At 37.9% G+C, this 23,005-nt stretch overlaps 1 protein-coding gene across 1 annotated transcript; it reads right to left on the reverse strand.

Moving 5' to 3' along the window:
• Positions 1-10,452: 10,452 nt before the first annotated feature.
• Positions 10,453-22,443, reverse strand: APPR6 (Tetratricopeptide repeat (TPR)-like superfamily protein). Its single transcript, XM_088952898.1, has 3 exons — positions 21,909-22,443; positions 16,968-18,760; positions 10,453-10,885 (listed from the first exon to the last, which is right to left on the reverse strand). The coding sequence occupies exon 2, from the start codon at positions 18,521-18,523 to the stop codon at positions 17,081-17,083; it is 1,443 nt and encodes a 480-aa protein (XP_088809024.1). The 5' UTR covers positions 18,524-18,760; positions 21,909-22,443; the 3' UTR covers positions 10,453-10,885; positions 16,968-17,080.
• Between the last annotated feature and the right edge of the window lie 562 nt (positions 22,444-23,005).

Here is a 23,005-nt window from a genome sequence, read left to right on the forward strand (position 1 = left end):
GGGGTCTTTGATGACAGTAGAAGTCGAGTGAGAAAATGAGCAGAGCTTCCTGCAGCTGGTGATGGATTAAATCCGCCATGGTGATCGATTAGAGCTCATCAACAAGCCCATGCCTGACTTTTAGGCATGAAACCACTTAATCCGTGTAATAAAATGTTTAAAAGATTTGAATTATTGATTCTAAAGTTGTTCACGGGTCGGGTTGGGTCGATTTACTATGATTTTTTCAACCGACCTGACTTAGTTGGGTTACCTAACATAGAAACTAAAACCGACCCAGTGTTAAGCAAAACCGACCTGATCGATTTGAGTCGGGTTGGGTCGGTTTTGGTTCTAAGTTCATCCCTGTGATAAAATCTTGCTAATTTAAAAAACAGTCATAAATTGAATGATTCAACCATCTCATATGATAAAATATAAATGAAAAGTTAATCACAAAAGTTGTTCATTAATCACTATTCACTAATCCAATGTTTCTTGCAACCATTCAAAAACTAAGTGGCCTAATGGGCTTTGGAACTTCATGTTTGAACTAAGTCGGTTTGGTTCGGGTTGGTTTCGGTTTTCTTGTGTGAAAATTGAAATCGACCCGAATCATCGGTTTAGGAATTTGCACAACCCGAAACCGACCTGTGCTTATGAAAACCTGACTGACTCGGGTTGGGTCGGTCCGGGTTGGTCGGTTTGGTCGGGTTGGGCCTTCTTATAAACAACCCTAATTGATTCCATACGCCCAGCAAAGGGTGTATTGATTTCTACTTTCTATAGTCTGACATCTCGTATAGGATGAAGTTAGTACCAACTGCCAACCCATTTCACACGTGCCCATTGGTATATTCTGTATGGTATTGTATCAATCAAAGTTCTTGAACCGCCATTGACCTGGATGGTTGGATTGTTTGGCCCAGGAACCATCTATGTAATTGGTTTCGTTTTACCCCAAACCTAATCATTGACAAAAAAACTGTTGAATTAGTCAACAATTCATTGACTCAAACAGTTGAACTGTTGACCTGTTCAGCGGTTTTAGTTTTTTTTTTCGTTGGAACAGGCTGTTTATTCAAACCGAACAGTGGAACCATTGACCCAGAAACTGATGACCTGTTCTGATTTTCGATCGTTTTTTAAAACCTTGCTATCAATTAATATGGATATGGACCGATATAGACTGTGTGTTGGTAGAATGATTTACATTTTGCATATAGCAAAAATTACAAAAATCAATCCTTTTTTTGTTGGAAAAATTCGATCTTTCAGCTTCTCTTGCTCACGAAACAGATACAGCAGATTTTGAGTTTCGACTTCTCTCTCCATCTCCATCTCCATCTCTATCTCTTCGTGCTTCTTGCAGACAATATAAAATACCAACACTGCAACAAACCCAGATCCATTTATAGTGCATGTCTTTCGAGAGTGCCAAGCCATGACCCATCAATACTGTGGTGATTTTAGTCAAAGAAAATCTCGTTTGATCTCATGTTAAGATGAATGAGTTTTATATGTTTGAATTAAGGTTCAAAATTTTGATACGATACGTTATGTATTAGGTGTATCGTATCGTATTGCATCATTGGCTTAATGATACTTCCCTACAGAGGTCGTAAGGTGTGACTTAGTTAATCGGTTAGACAAGCCTTAAACCAATCCCTCTTAACCAGTTTCCAAAAAAAAGGGTGGGTGAGTATCAATACAAGCCAATACGGCTTTTTAAGACTTGGTAATGAGACCATCAATGCTTTCTTCTCTTATTTTAAGCCTTCGTAATGAGACCATCAATGCTTTCTTCTCTTATTTCCCCATTTCTATCCTGTTTCATCCTTCTCTGTTTCTGTCTAAACCAAGGAAAAGTGAAGAAAATCATGCTGCTATTCTTTTCCTTCTATGGAAAAATAAATGCACATGGAAAAAAGAAAAAAAATAGACAGAGATTAAACACTTGCAGATAGAGTTGCGTAAAAAAAAAAAATAAACATAGGAAGAGCGGAAGGAGGCATAACTGAGTCGAAAGAAGATGGTGAACGAACCAAATTATAAAAACTTCAAAAACCTTCAACCCTGACTGACCCAATGGATATCCTCACCCAACCCACTTTGACCCAGAGTGTCAATTGGACTGGATTTGGTCCAATCTGATCCGATTCAACATGGGTCCATTTAAAAATGGATTGGACCAATTTGGTCTAAACCCATACAAATCGAGTCCAAATTGGTCCAATTGAAATGCAAATGGACCGGATTGGGTCCAATCCAATCTCAACTAAATGAAACTTTAAAAAATTACATGAATAACTCAAAAAATATAAAAAAAATTACAAAAATTTCACAAAACACAAAATTAGATTCATCAGTCCAAACTACATTTCTCTTGATTGTAGAATTGATTTAGAGGTTCATTTGGCTCTGGTGTAGCCGGAAGCGTGTCATTAATCATTTCGGAACACCAATTTAAACATTTATAATTTTATTCCAATTCTCAAACAACTACTAACGCAGTAAAATGATGAGAACGGGTCGTATCCATAGGGAAGCAGGGGAAATATAATTAGGTACTTAGATCCGGGAGAAAGAACACAAAGCGGAGTTGCAGAAATATAAAAATAATTAATTAAAAAAATATAATTCATTAAAACCAAATCTGATAAGAGGTAACAGTCTCCGGATCTTTCTTTCGATCATCGAACTTCTCAAGCTAGGCCTTTTGTCTTACCTGACCGAATTTCAGATCTGTAGAAAAGAAATAAAGTACAAATTAAATCTAATAAAAGTAAAATTTGTAGGAAGGAAAAATGAATTGGAAATTAAAGAACAGAAAGTAATTCTAAAATTGAAGAAAAAAATGGTTGGGATTCAAATCCAAAGGTGGCAGTAGTGGTGTTGGTGAACTGCAAGTAGGAACCCCTCATCTTACTTGGGCGTCATTCTCTTCCTCTACCCTTGAACTTCTCAAGATCAACATTCTTTCTTACTTGGGTGAATTGACCAACCCCTTCTACAAGGCCCCTGGGGTCCTTTTTATAGAGAATGGTGGACACAACTGGGAATAGAGAGAAAGAGGGGGACGACACCTGAGCTTTAGCAAAAATATGGATGTCCTAGGGTTTAGAATGAAGGGTTAGGATGGTTCTAGGGTGATCCTAAGACTGAGAAGAAAAGGAAAAAACACCTAATATTATGTAAGGTTGGGATTTAATGGCTAAAGGCTGAATGGTGAATATTAGAAGTTAGTGGCTCTTAGGGTTAGAATGATAAAAAGAGTGCCCTAGAATGGATGATGGAGATTAGAAGGGATGGAAGGTGAGGATTTAGCAGTTAGGGGTGGCTAGGGTTTATTAAGAGTGAAAAGAATGGGTTAAAAGGCGCCCTAGGGTTTGCTAAGGCATGGGAAGCATGCTAATATAGTAGGAGGGGCGCCAAATTGGGTTTAGCAGCTAGGAGGCGCCCTCCTGCTTTCAGTTTTTCACAAAACCCCCCCTCTCTCAGTTGGACTTTACACCAGCTTCCCAAAATCTGCATTTCATCCATGAAAACTTCACAGTTTTCCCCAGAATCTGCATAGAGACCTTTAGAGGCCACAACATTGCATTTAACTGGGAAAGAGACACATCTTGACTATTTTAAGACTGAAAATACCCCTGAATTGATGCCCTTAAGGCCTCAAAATGCAGGGTTATCATACCCCCCAACTTAACCATTACTAATTCCTTAGCAATGTAGCCTTAAAATTACACTGAGTATATAGATCTTTTCCATTACAAAGTCATCTCTAACAGAATTAATCAAGCATCCTGATTCCAACATTCACAAACTCTACATAGATTGGTATTGGACTTTAGGGGTAAAACTGTATTGTTTTAAATATTACAAAAATTTGGCTTAAAAAATCTTATTTACCCTTTCATTTGCAAACTGTTTTGATGAGATTGATTTTAAAATTAGATAGGTATTCTTCATATTATTTCTGATAGCGGATTTCTACCTATGAACTTATTTTTATTGTTACATTTTACTGTTTTATGCGAATCCCAATACTTGCCTTAGGTGAAGAGACCCAATTACTAAGTGTTAGGTAAGTGTCTTTTGCATTCCCTTTTCCGTTTGACGCGAATCTCGACACTTGGCTTAGGTGAATAGACCCGGTTACTAAGTCTAAGTATCCATTGACCTTTTATCACCTTTTTGTTTTATTTGTTTGTTTGTTTGTTTGTTTGTTTTTTTTTTTTGCAACACTATTTAGGGTAGTCCACTGTCTCTTAACGATTTGAAGAATTTTGTCTAATTTCTCAATCTTTCTCTTCCTATCTTGACAGGGGCAAGCTTGGGAGTACTTTTCAACTTTCAAATGGTTTAAACAATATTCAAACAAGACCGATTTTGACTCCTATCACTTGATACCAATTTCTACAGAATTTAATATTCTTTTATTAGTTTCTTTAACTTTTTCTGTTTAGGAATCTCTTTTAGTGGAAAATTTTAAAATTTTCAATGAAATTTTAATTCTCCATCTTTAAAGGCTTAGCTTCACAATTTTTTTTCAAATTTTCTCTCTCTTTCCTCACCCCCAACAATTGCCCCTAATGTCATGAATAGAATGATGCAAAGAAGATTTGGGCCAAAGGGAACAACGAGTAGGATTTTCTTGAGGGGTTCAAGGTATGCCACCTAGTCTTGAATCAAGGAAAAAAAAACTCTAATCCTAAAATTAACTGAAAAAAAAATTACGTTGGGTTGCCTCCCAATCAACGTTAAGTTTAACGTCTTCAGTTAGAAACAACTATTCATCTCTCTCATCCAAAATCTCATACTCACTTTCGTTTTCATACCAACCAGGACCAGATTGGACTAACCAAGGGGTAGATAGGTCATTCACAAGATTGTCCACTATGTCCACACTGCCTTCGTCTTCCCCTATGTTTGGATACTTAGAGGCATTAAAAACATTAAATTGGACCTTCTGCTCCCCAAATGAGATGTCCATTTCCCCCGATTTATAGTTGATATTTGCATTAGCCATTGCTAAAAACGATTGTCCTAAGATTATCGGGTTGTGGTTCAGTTTTTCGATTAGGGTCATGTCTAGGACAACAAAATCTACAGGGTTAACGATTTTCTATCTTGACAATGACATCCTCGATGACACCTCAAGGAGTCTTGACCGACCGATCAATGAGTTGTAAAATTACTGGGATAGGTTTCAACTCGCCAATCATGAACCTTTCAAAAATAATGGACAGAAGCAAGTTCACACTAGCCCCTAGATCCAATAGGGCCCTATCAAAAGTGATTCCAAAAATTATACAGCTAATGAAAGGAACACACGGGTCTTTCATTTTTCGAAGAAGTTGATTTAGGAGGACCGCACTTACATTTGCTGAGAGCATCACTTTTTGTGGGGCCGATCGTGGCTCCCTCTTTTGGGTGCATTGTTCTTTCAGAAACTTTGCATAAGTTGGGACATGTTGAATCGCATCGATGAGTGGGATGTTAATGTATACTTGTTTGAAAAGTTCCATGATCTCCTAATTGCAAATCTCTTTCTTTTTTCGTGATGGCCTGGCTGTGAGTGTAGTAGGAAAGGAGACTACATATTGGTTTACTCTTTTTCTAAGTTTTCCCTTTCTTCTTCTCCCCCTCCCCCCCGAACTTAGGTTTTTCTGACTCCTTTTCTTATTCTTTACTTTCTTTCTCATACGAGTCTTCCAAAATTATCCCACCCCTTAAAGTTGTTATAGCTTTAGCATTTTCGAATTGGGGATTTTGAGGTGGTTGAATTTGCTGAGAAAAACCCTGTGGTTGATTCTTAGGGTTTGCAACTGGTTGACTCGATAGTTGCCCCACTGCCCTTGTTGCATTAGCTTTGGCTAGCTGTCCTATTTGGCTTTCTAACCTAGCAATGGACTGTTGTTGATCTGCAGCTGCATAAATTGATCATCTACTGATCAAGATTGAGGGGGTTGTGGGTAGCTCTGATATGGTTGGGCTGGTTGACTCCTAGGGTACACTTACTGGAATTGGTTTTGTACTACTGGCCTTTGAAACTGTTGGGCCATGAAGTTGGACAGATGCTAATGGGACTGTACATTGGGTTGATGTGTCCTCCAAGAAAAGTTAGGATGGTTTCTGGGCTAGAATATCTACCCTATCCAACTTTCTAGAAATGGCATTCAAGTCCATTTTTGCCTCGGGCTCTATATTATTCCTGACCTCATAGAGCCTTGCCCTATGAGGTAGAAGAAATTAAAATAAAGAAAGAAGAATAGATCTAGAAACAAAATGGAAGCAAAATAATACTAAAAAAAATCGGATCTAAAAGAAATAATTAAAAATTAGAAAATCACTATTCAATTGAAAAAAAAAAGAGTTAAAAAAATCAAAAATAAGATGGAACGACTACACCTAAAACACAATCTAATTTCTCTTCTCTTCTCTTCCGTCCCGTAGTCCCGCAACGCTCTGGTACCCCACCTTTTGCTGATCCGTCCTACAGAATCAAAAAGAAAGAAGAATTAAACTGAGATAACAAATCAAGTAATAAAACGAAAATAAAATAATAATGAAACAAATCCGAATAAAGCAAATAAAAAATTTTCTCCGTGCTTCCACGACAACGGTGCAAAAAACATGGTGTAGCCGGAAGCGCGTTGTTAACCACTTCGGAACATCGGTTTAAACATTTATAATTTTATTTTGATTCTGAAACAACTACTAACGCAGTAAAGTGATGAGAACGGGTCGTATCTACAAAGAAGCAAGGGAAATATAATTACGTACTTAGATCCGGGAGAGAGAACACAAAGGAGAGTTGCAGAAATATAAAATTAATTAATTAATAAAATAGAATTCATTAAAACCAAATTCGAACAGTATTGAGAATAACAAGTTCATAAAAATAAATAAATAACACAAATAAATAAATAAAAGAAACGTAAAAAAAATGTTTGAGAATCCGATCAGAAGTAGCATTCTTCGGATCTCTTCTTCGACCCTCGAACTTCTCGAGCTAGTCCTTCCATCTTACTTGGCCAAAGTTCAGATCTGTAGAAAAGAAATAAAGTACAAATTAAATCTAATAAAAGTAAAATTTGTATGAAGGAAAAATGAACTAGAAATTAAAGAATAAAAAGTAATTCTAAAACTAAAGAAAAAATGATTGGAATTCAAATCCAGAGGTGACAATAGTGGTGTTGGCGAACCGCAAGTAAAAACCCCTCATCTTGCCTAAGCGTCATCCTCTTCCTCTATCATTGAACTTCTCAAGATCAGCTTTCTTTCTTACCTGGGTGAATTAACCAACCCTTTCTACAAATCCCCTCCTCTTGCTTTGATAGGATAAACTTCCCCATGTCTATCCAACGACTATGAAGATTCTAAACTAACATGAGTCTCATAAGTGTCCAGTTTAAGGGTAACACACAGAAACACACCAAATATAACATGAATCAATTATGTACTATTATTCATTTACAATAAATGTCAAAAGTACATCAATCTGTTGGAATTAAGGGCATATACTGTCTAACACCACCTGCATCCAAAGAGAGAAAAGAATCAATCCCAAATACAACTAGCAATAGGACAAGAGACAAAATATGAAAAGTTACATCGCCACTTGACTCGCACAAACAACACCAATTAGGTGAAAGGCACAGTCAGGCCTCTTCCTCCGTATCAGATCATTGGTGTTAATTGTACCATGGTAGACCTTCCAACAAAAAGCACCCACTTTAGGGGGAATAGGGCGATACCAAACTTCTTGGACTGGGAAATGTACCCTAGGTTGAATAGGAGAGTACAAGGTTTTAAAGAAAGAAGAACAGTTGAAATCTCCAAAGGGATGAGGGATCCATAGCCTAGTATATTGTTTAAAAGTGTCAAGAAAAACCCTAAACCAGCTAAAGAAAAGAAGACACCAAACCCAGCTCAGAATCCCTCACATTTCTGTGAAGATTCATTTGGGTCAGCAATAAAGATTAATTCATTAATTAAAAACATGTGGGATTAAGTACATTCTGATGACCCAAATGTCATCCCCAATTGGGCTTTGAATATAATTTTATCCTGTTACTTATCAAAAAAAAGTTTTACTGTAGTTGCTAGATATGGAAGAAACAGGAAAAAGAATTCTGTATTCAATTGAATGGAAAAGATTGTTCTCTACTCCTATCTTCCAACTCCTATTTGGACTCAAGCCTCTAACTCCCACTTGTATTCAAATTTCAAACAAAAAGTATATACTTTTCAAACTAGGGCATTTTAACTCCTTAGTTCAAACTAGAAAATACTAAGATAGTAAGTTCTCCTCTACTATAAATAGTAATGACGAGAATTACTATAAATATTAGTCAACTTGTTGACTAGGACTTTGACCAGAACTTGCAGAACCTAAAAATCAGCTAAACTAAGTCTTTAGTTGGGGCACCCCACATGTTGGTTTGAACTGAAATTCTAGAGTATTGGAGTACTACAAGTTTACTTAAATGCCACCAAGTTTCAGCCAGAACAAACATAGTTTGACTGGTCAAACAGTCACTTCTTTTCTGGTTGGTGTTGCACTCTGCAGGTTGCCATTTGAACTCTTGACTTCCATTACTTTCTTTGCTTCCAAAAATGAATCAACAAGACCAAAGTTCATCACCATCCTAGAAGTAGTAAGACTGGTGTGGGAGGAATGTAGAAACAGTTGATTAGGTTTGAAGAAGTCCAAAATTCTGAAGAGGGGACTATGAACATGGTGCCACAGGATGTGCCCTTTGGCTGGAAGATCAAAGGAGAGGCAGTGGTTGAAGATTCTGGTGATGGTCTACTAGTGAATGAAGAGGGGACTATGAACATGGTGCCACAGGATGTGTCCTTTGGCTGGAAGATCAAAGGAGAGGCAGTGGTTGAAGATTCTGGTGATGGTCTACTAGTGAATGAAGAGAAAGTTTTGCTTAGATAGCGAGAAGGTTAGTTGATTTAGGAAAGGTAAAAAGGACAAGACGTCTTAGGCCCCAACAGATCAAGATTTAAATGGTGCAGGACGTTTGGAAGGTTTATCGTGTCGAAAGCTGAAAAGAAAAGGGAGGAGAGATGGGTTTGGGTGCTCGTTAGGTATGATAAATGTGGTAAGAAGAGTTTGGTCGGAGGAACAGGGTTTAGTATCATTGATGATCCTTTCTCTTTCAAGGAGAGTCGGCTGCTGCTCACAGGCTGATAGTGTGCCTGTAGCGATTCGCTTCCCTACCGAGTCTAGGATTGGAGATGCGATTTCTCAAGATTCTGGTTATGAAATCAGAACCCCAGTTTCTTTGGGTACCGAGGAGTTTGTTCCTAAGGGGTTTGGGAAGTTGGAGGAGCTTTTGAAGGATGGGAATGGACTCACCAATTCGGACGCTGGTTCTGAGGCTGACATGACCGGAGAAGAGATTACAGATTGTGGCGGCAATGTTGGCAGTGAGGAGGAAAGTCATTTGAAAGACAATTTTTGCTTTAAAGAAATGAAGGTTGGGAGCAAGGCGAGACTAATTGACTGGGGGGTGCCCTGTCGCCTAGGCGATGAATTTTTTTATGTTAAAAAACATAGATCCCAGGGTAGTTCCCTAGGAACCATAACCATATTTCTTTAATAATTATTCATGATTTTCATAAGAAAAGTATAAATTTCATATTGAAGTATAAAAAATCAACATATTCATGAGAAGGAAGAAGGAAAATAAAAGTAAAAAATTATAGGGGCTGAACCCTTATTTTTATTATAGGAAAAGAAGAAAATAAAAAGTATTGGTGGTAGTAGTAGTAGTAGTAGAAGAAGAAGAAGAATATATGGAAGAGGAAAATGTGCTAACTAGATAAAATTTTAAGTTTTTCCTTATTGGTTCAGGTTTTTTAGTCTTTGAGGGTTCAATACAACATTCAACAATGTTTGTGTTGATTAAGCCCTAATAAATAAGAAAATAATAAAAAGGAATTAGTATATAAACACATAAGATAATTATTTTAATTTAATAATGTATATTTTATAATTATAATCTCAAAATAGAATGAATAAAAAAACATTTTATAATAGGAAGTAGAAAACTGCTTCATGATTAGGTGAGGCAAGCTTCAAAGGGCGCCTTATCGCCTAGGCATCGCCTTGACAACTATGATTGGGAGGCTGGGTGTAGATCTGGGTCGAAGAAGCAACATCAAGGAGGAGGCACCTTTTGAGGTAACTGTCAAAAAGCTGCATAGTTTAAGAAATCATAATGTCGTGCATGTGACGAAAATCTTTTCTAGATTGAAGCTTGGTTTGGTTGGAACAGGCCCAACAAAGAACTATAAATGGGTCTATAGGAGAAAAGGTAAGAAAGGCATTGGGCCTGCTGGATCTGATCTTAAGGGGTCAACGATGCAAGCTAAAGCTTCGGGTTCCCAATTGAGGAAGGAACAACAAGAAGACAAGGTGAGTGTTGACGGTCCTGTTGCTGAAGAGAATTTGTTGTCACAATCTAGCAACAATATTTATACTACAAGTGTACATATTATATAAATAATATATACTGGTCGGTTCAGTTAACTGCCAGTTTTTCTCCTAGGTTATCCAAAACCAAACTGGTACCACCGTTTTTTGCAAACCAGTTTTTTGGTTTGGTTTCCCCAGTTTGATTCGGTTTTTTGGTTTTTGCTGAACAACCCTATGCAGAAGACAGCCGCCCTCTGATGAAGCTTATAAACTCCTCCTTGGTTTGTTTTGTACCCAATAAGTTACTCTTCTCGCACTAACCACAAAGTTCCATTGACACATCTCCACATCTCCACATGACCCTACCTCTTTGCTTTTTAGGAAGAAGAAAGGTCTGAAAAAGGCTCTCTACACCAGTTGGCTACTTGGCTGTAACCACCTGGAACCAAGCAAAGAGAAGAAACCCTGCAAAATACCAAAGGCATAAGGGATTCACTGTATTTAATGAGTATAACATTCACAAATAAGATTATGAATAGCCTAGTTTGTAATTCTACTGGTACATACATGACTTAAGTCTGTCTTTTGGCTCTCTTTGGAAGGAGTATGAATACAAATTTGTAGAGTGCAAATAAAAAATGTTTGGTTCATGTGAATGTAAAGTGATTCAAGATTTACACACCCACTTTGCACTCAGCATATTTGTTTTCAAAGATGCAAATAAGAATACAATTTTTGTGGATGTTTGGCATTTTCATCAATGCAAATACAACTATGTCTTGCCATCCAATGGTTTTTCAACTACTCCTGCCATTAAACAAATATAAAAAAATAACAGATTCATTAATAAGTTATAAAAAATAAAAACTGAGCAGAGCTGAACTGGCTGAACTGAGCGACTTATTGAAGAAATCCTTGTTACATGTAGCTATCAGTTTTCTCCCAGCCACAACCAAAAATTTAACACCAATGGTTTACACATACATTAGAGGCCATGGAAATCACATATGCTCCAAGGCAATCACTTCCTAGTTCAGATGCAACACGGAAGGTTGCTCTTTTCCATATTTGACAGATGATGAACTAATTTAGTACTGTCTTCAGGCGCCTTCAGCTCAACATTCAACAAATTAATGATAAATGTCTAATACAAACATCATTTTAATCTCTCCTTTTATTAGTTACCGATCATAAAAAAAATATGAAACAAAAAAATGTTTTTCTAATTTTCCCTTCCAATTTGGGCCTTCTTATGAGAAGAGACAGGAGAAGAACCCCATTGAATGACCCATATCATTCTACTTAGCAGGAAAAGGATCATGGATTGGGTTCTCATTCTTCCAGAATTTGAGGTGTTCACAAGAGGGTCATGGATTGGGTGCTCATTCTTCAGTTTTCAAGGTATATAAGTTACAATACTATCTATCATCTAGCTTGTAAATATCTGAAAGCAAGACTTTGATCGTGGCTGCTGGTAGCTAGGGTGCAACACAACTTCTGCAATTAAATAATTGAAGAGTGAAACTCTCAATAACTAGATAAAAAGAACATGGGTTGTATACAATCTCAAAGTCAAATGCAATCTACACATGCAGAAATAGTCCAAATTGTTGATACGAATTTGCGCTGATGGGGTCTGTTATGTTATACAATCTGTAATCAAGAGACTAAACAAGTGCGTGCCATCTTGAACGAAGTCACAAACTAGTGCTACAATCTCATCCATGCAATTCCAAAGTACTCAGTGGCAGTTATTAATACACTAATAATATATAGTACAGAAAGAAATTATATTGGGCAAACCCATTTGCGGCCGGGACCAAGTAATGCAAAATAATGTGATATGGAAGAAAGGAAGGTGTGTCTCTCTGTGGGAAAGCAAATAATGAGATGGAAGATGCACAATTTAAACAAGTGCCATTACAGAGACATATCGAGCCATGCACTGTTCTGGTTTGTTCCCATGCATCAAACTTAAGAACCTGATTTTACCATTAATTCAGATCGCTTAATTTTATATTTTAATTACTTGATTGATTGATAGGTTTATCCATGATGACCAGGTGCATGTATCTTCATCTGTTACATAACTAATATTGTTTATCAGTTTGAATTCGTTTAGCTCTCATACCCCACATAAAGACCATAATACAAGTCAAGTAGTTTCTGTTTTCAGCTCCTAACCAGCCATGGTGTCCATCTAGTTGTTCATCTTGGACTCCAAATCGCATTAATAAGCATTCATAGAGTGCTTTCTCATAGGAGCTTGCCTTGGTAAAACCACCAAAAAGTTTTGATTTAGCTTCAACTTTTAAGAAACTCAAAAATCTCTTATAACTTCCACTAATTTACTAAAAGGCCATTACCCAATGTTGGTCCTAGCCATCTGGGGTCTTGGGATGGGTGGAAACGCTTCCATAATTTATCTTGTTGATAATCTAAAAGACTTGCATAAATTGAAAAGGAAGAGAATATCATGTGTAATTCAAATCCTAAAATGGATAAAGCAATAAGAAATTGAGAAAGATATTGAAGAGACCAACACCATTTCTTAAAGCTATCAAATACAAAATAGGTGATGATAAAAGAATGTGCTTATGGAGGGATCCTTCAATATTTAAAAATGTGGAGACATGGAACATCGTGTCAGGACCTTATGATACATGAATCATGATGATAAGTTGTACTTTGATAGAAGTTCATTTGGTAACCCAAGGCCTTCTGGCATATGTGGAGCAATAAGAGATGGAGAAGGAAGGGTTGGCGTGCTATATATCAGGGCCTTTAGGACAGGAGAGGGAGATTCATTGAGGGCTGAAATTCGGGCCCTCCTTCATGGTTTGAGATTGACAAAACAACTGGGCTTCCAACAGGTTGAAGTGGAAGGGGACTTGAAATTAGTGACAGGGTGGTTAAGTTCAGCCAGTCTGGGAGTTTGAACTCACAGGCAGGCCATGAGGGAGATCAGAAGCCTTCAAAAGAGATCGGAGCAGGCTTTAGATAGGTTAAGATGTCAGCTAGTGGTTTAGCTGATGCACTAGACAAACAAGGGATAAGCATCAGAGAACTCTTTTGTCTGAATTGTAATAGCAGTTATTTGGGGGATCGGCCTTCCTTAACTTTGGGATCTGAACCTGTGTACACAGTGTATTAATTTAGATTAGTAAAAGTTATTGTTTCCTATAAAAAAGGCATAATCCTCAAAGCACGTGGCTTAAGCCTCATGTGTTATCAATTTTTAATAGAAAACATCAAACTAGAATGAAGTACATAACAATGCATAATCCTCAAGTATGGTTCATCTTTTCTCAATGCTTGTATATAGAAATTTTGTTGGAGCTGGTTGTGAGGTACATTTTTAGGTTTGAATTTAATCTCCCTTGTTGAGTGATACATTTGTTGGGGCTGGTTGTGAGGTAGGTAATCACAGAGAGAAGGATAGTGGGCATGTTGACCTACAGAAATTTTGGGAAGGTTAAATTTGTTGGCTTAGTTCCCTAGTCAATTGAAAGTCCATTCAAATAAAAGTAGTTTAAGTGAAATTAAACAAAAAAAAAAAAGAAAAAGAAGAAAAAACATTCTCCTCACACACTTGGTAGCTGAAGTTCTGGGGAGACTAATTTATAGAGCAGATTCCAGGGGCTTAATCAGAGGTTGGAGAGTTGGGAGGGAGCTTGTGCCACTCACACATATGCAATTTGCAGATGACACCATACTCTTTTGTGAAGCAGGGGACCCTAACAAGATTAGAAATTTGAAGCTCACTACACGACTTCTTGAGCAAATGTCAAACCTTAAGGTGAATTTTGAGAAGAGTTGTATAGTTAGGGTAAATATGGGCGAGGGGGAGATCTTTGAGGCTGTAGATATCTTAGAATGTGCAATAGCAAATTGGCCCCTTAATTACCTCGGTTTGCCATTGGGTGATAACCCTCAGAAAGGTGAGTTTTGGGTTCCGGTTATGGAGAGGTTTGAAAAGAAATTAGCAACTTGGAAGAAAAATTATTTGTCTCTTGGAGGGATAACCACTCTAATCAGGTCTACTTTAGCTAACCTTCTTGCTTACTTTTTGCTAATCTTCAAGATTCTGAAAAGGTGGCTAGTAGATTAGAAAAACTAATGAGAGACTTTCTCTAAGAGTCGGGGGAGGAGGACCATAGGGTGGGGTGGGAGATGGTTTGTAGGAGTAAAAGGGAGGGAGGTTTGGGTATCGGGAACATAAGGAATAGGAACTTGGCTCTTCTAGGGAAATGGCTTTGGAGGTTCTCATTGGAGAAGGGCAAACTTTGGGTGAAGATAGTGGAAAGTATTCATGGGGTTGTAGCAAATGGATGGGACACTGGGATTCTGGCAAGGAGTACAAGAGCATCTCCTTGGAAAGCTATTCAAGCTATTCTACCTTTGTTTTTTCCATGGATCAAGTATGACTTGCACTCAGGCAATCTCATTACTTTTTGGGAACATGTTTGGATTGGGGACTCCACCTTAAAAGACCAATTCCCAAGCCTTTTTGGCCTTTCCATTTATAAAAATGAACCAATGTCTTCATTCATTGTTCCTTCTAACTCTATTTCTGGGGTCAGCTGGAACTTGGGCCTGCAAAGAGATATCAGGGACACTGAGCTTGATGGTATCTCATCACTATTATCCATTCTTGAAGGGGTGTTCCTAGAGCCAACAAAGGCAGATAGTAGAATTTGGACTCTCACCCCCTCTGGTTCTTTTACTTGTGCCTCTTTCTTAGTGCTCTCACACATTCTTCTTCTTTTGGCTTGTCTTTCCTTATTAAAGAGGTGTGGTGTCATCCTATACCTCCTAAGGTTGGGAGTTTCTGTTGGAAAGCCTTTCTGGAAAGAGTTAACACAGCAGATTTACTTCAAGTAAAAAGACCCAATAGTTGTTTTTGTCCTCACCAATGTGTCCTCTGTAAAGCTGATGGTGAGTCTGGATATCACTTACTAATCTCCTGTCAGTTCACTAACATCATTTGGGAGTGGTGTACTTCTTTGTTTGGGTGCAGGTGGACCCCCCCTTCGAATGTGCAAGGCCCATTCACATTTATGCCGTTTCGGCCAACAAAAAGGGCCAAGTTTATGTGGAGGTGTATGAGAGCTGCGGTCTGTTGGACCATTTGGGAGGAGAGAAATTCACAAATATTTACAGATAAGGAGAGAAGTTTGGAAGCAATGCTGGAGGTCATCCACATTAGGGTTATTTACTGGCTGAAAACCTTGGCTCCATTCGCAAAATTCTCAGTTGATGAGCTGCAAAGAAAGTGGAAGGAGATAGCAGAACTTGTTCCAATGAGGAAGGCCTCAAATGTTTGTTGGATCCCCCCACCCCATGACTTTGTTAAACTGAACTTTGATGGCAGCAGCTTGGGCAATCCAGGGTCATCCGGAATAGGAGTAATAAGAGATGAACAAGGGAATCTGTTAGCTATGTATTCTAGACCACTTGGAGTGGGAGATTCTTTGAGAGCTAAGATTCTTGCAGCTCTTGAAGGGGTACAAAGAATCAAGGATATGCATATTAACAAGCTGATCATAGAAGGAGATTTTGAAGTGGTGGTACACTGGCTGAAAGAAGATAGTCTTAGACTTTGGAATTACAATAATGAAAAGAGTAAATTCAAGTGGCTGACTAAGGACATGGAAATCCAATACAAATGGGTAAAAAGAAGTGTGAACTCTTTGGCAGATGGTCTAGCTAGACAAGGGGTGAACAGACATTTTATTTTTTGGGCTATCTTGTAATTTTTATTCTTTTGATGTTTAATGGTTGTTCTTAGGAGCTAAGATTGTTTAGCCCCCTTGCCCTGTAATTTTCTCATATTTTTAAAATTAATTCAATCCATAGTTATTGATAAAAAAAAAAAAGAAAAAACATTCTCCTCTCTTCAATTCTAGGGGATATCTTCAATTCCAAGTTCAGTGAGATTGAAGAGGTAGATCAAAAGAGCTACCTTTCCTGCTCAAAGTCTAGAATCATTCCTTCTCTCTCTCTCTCTCTCTCTCTCTCTCTCTCTCTCTCTCTCTCTCTATTTGTCGTTCTCCTCTGTCTTCTCTTCGAAGTTTTTGGAGAAAAACCCTCAAAATAGATGCAACCACAATACCTATTTACTTCGTTGGTCAAGAGGAGCAAAATTTTCTTTCATTTTGAGAAAACAATATTTTCTCCTGTTTTCGATAAAAACCCAAGCCTATATACAATTTTGCGTAAAAAATCAATGCTTTTTTGAAGTCTAACCAAACGGATGCAAATCTGAACCGGATTACAAATTTGTAACAGTTCAGCATTTGCACTCCAACCAAACGCAGCCTTTGGGTTTTCCCTATTTAATGAATTGATTTAAGATACCCTTAAAAGGAATGTGGGCATGAAAACAAATAGTATAATTTAATTATCAAAAGAAAAATAAATAGTATAATTTGCTACACTAGAATTTGAAGCCAAGAAATCAGAAATGACAAAGATAAACAATTTAATTAAACCAAAAAATAGAAATTCAAAATAAAATATCATGAATCAATAGAAAAAAACTGACCAGTAAAAGCTTCGTATGTTCTTGCAGTAGTCAAGTAATTAACTTAAAATGCCTCAATACATCAAACCCATACAATTTATGACTTATGTATTGAACTCCCTGGCCACAACTTCTCAATCACATAAAGGCTCTTTAACAAGAAGGTTAATTTTCTCATTGAGAAATTCAAGTACATCTTCTCTCCCTTCCTTAATAAGTAATTGACGCAACCTCCCGAATGTTGAGCCTGATGGCCGGATCCCCTTCTCTATCATCTGTTCAAAGAATATACAAGCCTTGGACACTTCACCTTTCTCACACAACCCATTGATGAGAACAGAAAATGTATGCATGCTAGGAACAAAGTGCTTCATTTTCATGTACTTCCACACTTTCAGAGCCATCTCCAACTTACCACTCTCACAGAACATTTTTATCATCATTGTATACGTGTCAACATCAGGATCACACACTTTGATCATCCTGAGGAAGACCTTAAATGCCTCATCATTCTCTCCACGGTCTATCAAGCTTGTCAAAATAATATTATAGGTTCTTGCATTGGGCAATACCCCCTTATGGTCCATGTCATCAAGAACCCTAAAAACATTCCTAAACCTCTGTACTTTGCAAAAAGCACCAATTAGAGCATTATACACAACAACATCAACCATAACCCCATTCCTCTCCATCTCCAAAAACGTGTCAATTGCATCTCCAATTCGGTTCTCAATCCCGTAAGTATGAACCAATACACTGTAAATGAAAGAAGTCGGCCTACAACCCCTAGCATCCATGTCTCTGACAATTCCAATCGCTTCATCAACCTTCCCCGCCTTGCAAAGAACGTCCACCATTATCCCATAGGTCACAATATCAGGGTCACAACCTCTGTCAACCATTTCAGCAAAAATCTCCCTTGCCTTAGGTAGATTGGGGTCCTTTCCCCACCCCTCCAGAAGTATACTGTAAGTCTTTGAGTCCGGTACAAACCGGTCCTTCATACAATCAAAAATCTCCTGAGCCTTCCTCACGTTTTTGGATTTGCAAAACGCACTTAGTAGACTATTGAATGCTGCCAAATTTGGGAGAACACCATACTTATCCATGACATTGAAAGTGTAAACCGCTTCATCCACCTTCTGCGCTCGAGCATACTTTCTGATAATCACACAGAACGTCTCAACATTTAGAATTCCTTTGCTTCTCATGTTATTAACAAGATCCCACATAATCTGATACTGTCTTACCTTGGCCAGAGAACCAATCATGATGTGGTAAGCTCTTACACTGTGCGTATAATTCCGTTGCTTACCTGCCCATTCAAAGAACCGATAAGCTTGCATACCAGCATTCTCGAATCTCTGAAGTATATCATCTATTAAATCTGGTGAAGCTCTAATCCCAGTTTCATCGAGTGCTGTTTCAAGCCCTACCTTGGGGCAAGACATCATAATCTTACAAATTCGTTTCTTGGGGTCGGAAATTTCTCTTGGGGTTTCATGGGAACAAAATTTTCTTGAGAAAAACAAAATTTTTACAGGAAATCTACTGCAAGTGACACAAAACTTGTTCATATCCTGTTATGAAAAGGGATACTTTTTTTTTTCTAGGAGATTTTACAGATTCCAGAAGAAGCTCAATTTCTTCAGAACTGTGAGCATCAAAACACGGCACTAAGAACATGACATATTGAGGACTGCCAAGATGGTTTCTTCTGTGACGCAAGAAGACCAGTATGAATGAGGGAAAATGCTTCATCCCATTCACCAAATAAAAGTGTATCTACTACACTTGAGCTATCCATTGAATTCCTGTCAACGAGACATAACATTTAAGCACCAATATTTAGTATATACAAATATAAAATGATAAATTGCACACCAAAATTCACTATATTCCCTACCTAGATTCATTACAAAATTATAATCCATATTCTTAAAAGTTCATCACCAAATTGAAAATCACGTTCATTATAATACTTTAACTAATCATAACAAAAAAAAAAAAGATAGTGTTTAGCAAAAAAAAAAAAATAGTATAACCCTGCAATCCATCCTAATGTTCAAATTTTCAAAATGCCACATCACATACCCAAAAAACAAACAAACAAGCTAATAACTCTATGTCTATAGGCTCTTCAACCACTCAATTTGGCATTTTGTAGTAAATGTCAAGAATGCATGCCTCCAATACTCATCCTTAAAGGCTTGAACTGCCTTCAAGACTTACCTAACATTAATGACTCTCATCATCAAGAATTCATTCACAACTTCCGTACATTCAGAGACTGGGTTCTCCTTACTCCGTTCTTCCATTCCTCTACCCTTTCTAATCTGCCTCTCCATTTGAAATTCAATCATGTCCATCCTACATAATTCATTCACAACTTTCGTACATTCAGAGACTGGGTTCTCCTTACTCCGTTCTTCCATTTCTTTATCATTTCTAATCTACGTCTCCATTTGAAACTCAATCATGTCCATCCTACGTTTGGACATCTCAGACCATATCTCCATAGCAGGCATAAGATCACCTCCTTGCCTATCTCTCTTCCCTTTCTTAAGAGATGATGGTAGGGAACCCCTTCTTGTTAACTTGTTTATAGGTGGCTGAATCTTTATGTCAATGTCAACTCTTGGGGTGTCTAGAGTGGAGGCATAAGGTGTCTATATGTCATTGGGGGAGTTGTTACCAGTTAACTATTGTGTCAGCGGGATTTGACCATTTTCTCCATCTGAAGGGGTCTCCACATTGCCCATAGATGTGAAACCGGTTGTACTAGTCCCAGAATAAATGATCTCCAACTCCTCGTAGTACGAACAACCCTTTTTCGTTATTTGTTTAGCACACTTATACTTCTACATGAAGTATATTTGGTGTTAGCATACTAATAATTTAAAATCTATAAAAACAATAATCTATATATATGTTCATAATATTCTTACCAAAATAAGGTAGTCCCATACACTCTCACTAGCACTTGATTTCTTTGTGATTGGATCTATGGTGACGCCCGTATGGTTGCAAACTTTTTGATAATCATTGAACTTTTTCTTTAGATGGTGAAATTTATTCTTGAATTGATCTTGACCATATGACTTGTGGTGCCTCTGGTTGAATTTCTCCACAATATTTTTCCAACCTTCCGTATTAAAAGTTGATGTTGGCTTATTGTGTTCTTTTACTTGTTCAACCATCAGCTCTATGAATGTCCTTCCCTCGGCTTCACACCATGTTGCAGATTCATTTGCTATTTCCTCTTGCATTGTATTTGCTTGGGTGGCCATATATTTCTATAGAATTTGAGTGGGTGGAGTGAACATAGTCAAATACATCTTACAATCTTGACAAACAACATAGTACATACTCCTAACTAAGAGAAGGGTTATGTTAGATAACATGAACTCCAAGAAGAGTCTGAGCTATAGAACACATCAGCATGGAGTCATCCTCTAAAGATGAATATATTAAATGAATACTCAGTCATACATCAATAGTTACCAAGTAGTACTAATACCCCCCATCCCCCACCCACATATATTGATCCAAATCCATATATATTGCTAAGTCCATGAGTTGAAATATATCCTAAATGAATGGGTTTGGGTAGGTTCATAAAATGCTTCATGGATCTGAAATTTCTATTAATATCAAAGTAAAAATAGAATTGAATTCTACAAGGATTTATTTAACTTTATTGGTTAGGGTAATGTCAGATAACATATGGACCCACCTCTGGCTATGATTTCACTTTACTGGGCATATTGTTAACATGATGAACTACTGAAAATGGTTGAGGTCCAAGCAAGATAAATAGGAATTGCAAATCTGCAATGCGTTCATAGGGTGTGAGCGTAGGGAAAACGGGTCACTTGGGGCTGGATTTGGAGTCGCCATCCATCAGTTATGGGAATGGAGGTGATGGGACCTCCGGGATTTACATCGGAAAGTGTTTTGGTTTATTAGTGACTCCAGCAGCCCAAGGCACGGCTAAACTAGTCTGGGTAGGTCTCGGATGGGAGAGGGAAGGGGTTAAGCACCCCTCTCCCGGGTCCAATAGGTGGGGCCCACATGGCATCCCAAACAAACAAACACATAATAAAGGATTATTTAATTCACTAATAGCATAATAAAGCAAAACAAATAAGTATAACAGGAGAATTCCTCCATATATATATATGTGTGTGTGTATCTTATTATATATATATATATATATATATATATATATATATATGTGTGTGTGTGTGTGTGTGTATCTTATTGTTAGTATTTTTTTTATGGTCCAATTGCTCCTGTAATCGGAGGTCCAATATCGACAATTTGACTGAAATAAATCAGACCACTATTCCAACCAAAAAGACGCATTCGTGGGAGTGGGAGGAATCACAACTACACATTCATTCTAAACAACCACATATAGTGAAACCACGGACAATGAAACAAAGTAAGCATGATAATCACTAATCTTAAAGCATATCAAAGCACGGCAGAAAATCAATCAGACAATTAAATCAAAAGATGTAAAGCATTAACATTGAGATTGCAGCAACCTTTTATCCGATCAGAATCAATTCATCACAGAAGAGTGAAAGAAATATAAAAAAAAAAAAACACACACACACAAAAAAAAAATGAGAGCTACTATAACCATCAGAGAGGAGGATAGCATAGAAAACATAGAGACGCTCAAATCTGATCTCCCAACAATTGGGATGTGTCTTCTTCTCAAAATGAGTCCATATGTGAATAACAATACCGAAAAATAAACGACGGTATTGGGTTGGGACTGAGAACCTACAGGAACTGGTTTCACCAGTTCCGTTGGATCTCTCCCCTCCCCTCAAATCCCGATCACACTATAATCAAACTATAAGACTATTAACACAGAGGAAGAAGCGATGATTAATAAAAACAAAGAGAAAATAAAACGAGAAGCAAGGGAAGAAAAATGAAGCTTACCTGATTCGGTTTTGGACTGGGTTCGTTGCTGCAACAAGGGGTTTGTGTATCTTATCTCGCTTTGGAGTGTTTCTCCGGTAGTGATTGCAAGAGCTTGCAACCGACTTTACGATGATAGCTGTGAGGGAGGGACGTTTGGGTCTTTTCTATTCGAAGTTGGACTTGAATTCGACGTAGATGACAATCTTAACGATGGGGAACTCCTCTGGGAATTGCAGGTAGGGGTTGATTATGGAGCAAATGTCGTCTCTAATACAGCTCCCCTGTTCTCTTTAACTAGGAGACGACAAACCGTCGCTGAATGACACTCTAGCTCGATGGGAGTAAGAGGGAGACTGATCCAAATCCAAATCGTTGTCTCTGGTTCACAGTCGGGATGAAGGAGAAGAGCACCTCCGAAGACCAAGAGAGTCAGAGGTTTTAATGGTCGCCGCCGCTTCTGGTTCACCTCTGTTCGAACGAAAGAGGAGATGAACAGTCTATTCGCTCGGTGATGATGGAGGAGACAAAGAGTACCCAAAAAGAAAAAACGAAGTGAGTGAACCGGGGAAATTTATATGGGAGGCAGGGGCAATTTTGTAATTTCAGGGAAAATGTAGGATATTTTGGTCATTTTAGACAAACTGGGTTAAGCCGTGTAAAAGGGGTTGAACCGAGGTTTTGGTCCAATGGTGGCTGGTTTCGGGTTAAAAAAAATGAAAGGTTGAGATGGGTTTGACCGCCGAGAAGGGTTTTGTGTGTGGGCTAATGTGATTGGACGAAACGGAATCGTTTTAGATGGAAGCGTAAATGAAAGTATTTTTGGATACAATTTCATAGGGTAGGGTTTTCAGACATTTCGAGTTGATTGATGGGCTTATATTGGCCCAAATGGGCCCTTATTGGTTAGATTTGGAAAGGGTTTGATTTGGTAAATCTTAGGCATCGAAATAGAATCTTTATGTGATTGAGGGGAAAACAAATGTAGTTTTGGATGAAATTTCACAATGAGTATTTGGAGGTGTTTGGGATCTGATGGTGATGTTTGATTAGTCTTGGAGGGTCAAGATCATAGGAATTTGGGTCAATGGAATGTTCTAAAACAAAATCTTGGTTTG

Source organism: Nelumbo lutea, chromosome 7 (assembly GCF_056320005.1).
Source record: "Nelumbo lutea isolate HS-2025 chromosome 7, American lotus-T2T, whole genome shotgun sequence".
NCBI classification, from domain to species: Eukaryota; Viridiplantae; Streptophyta; class Magnoliopsida; order Proteales; family Nelumbonaceae; genus Nelumbo; species Nelumbo lutea.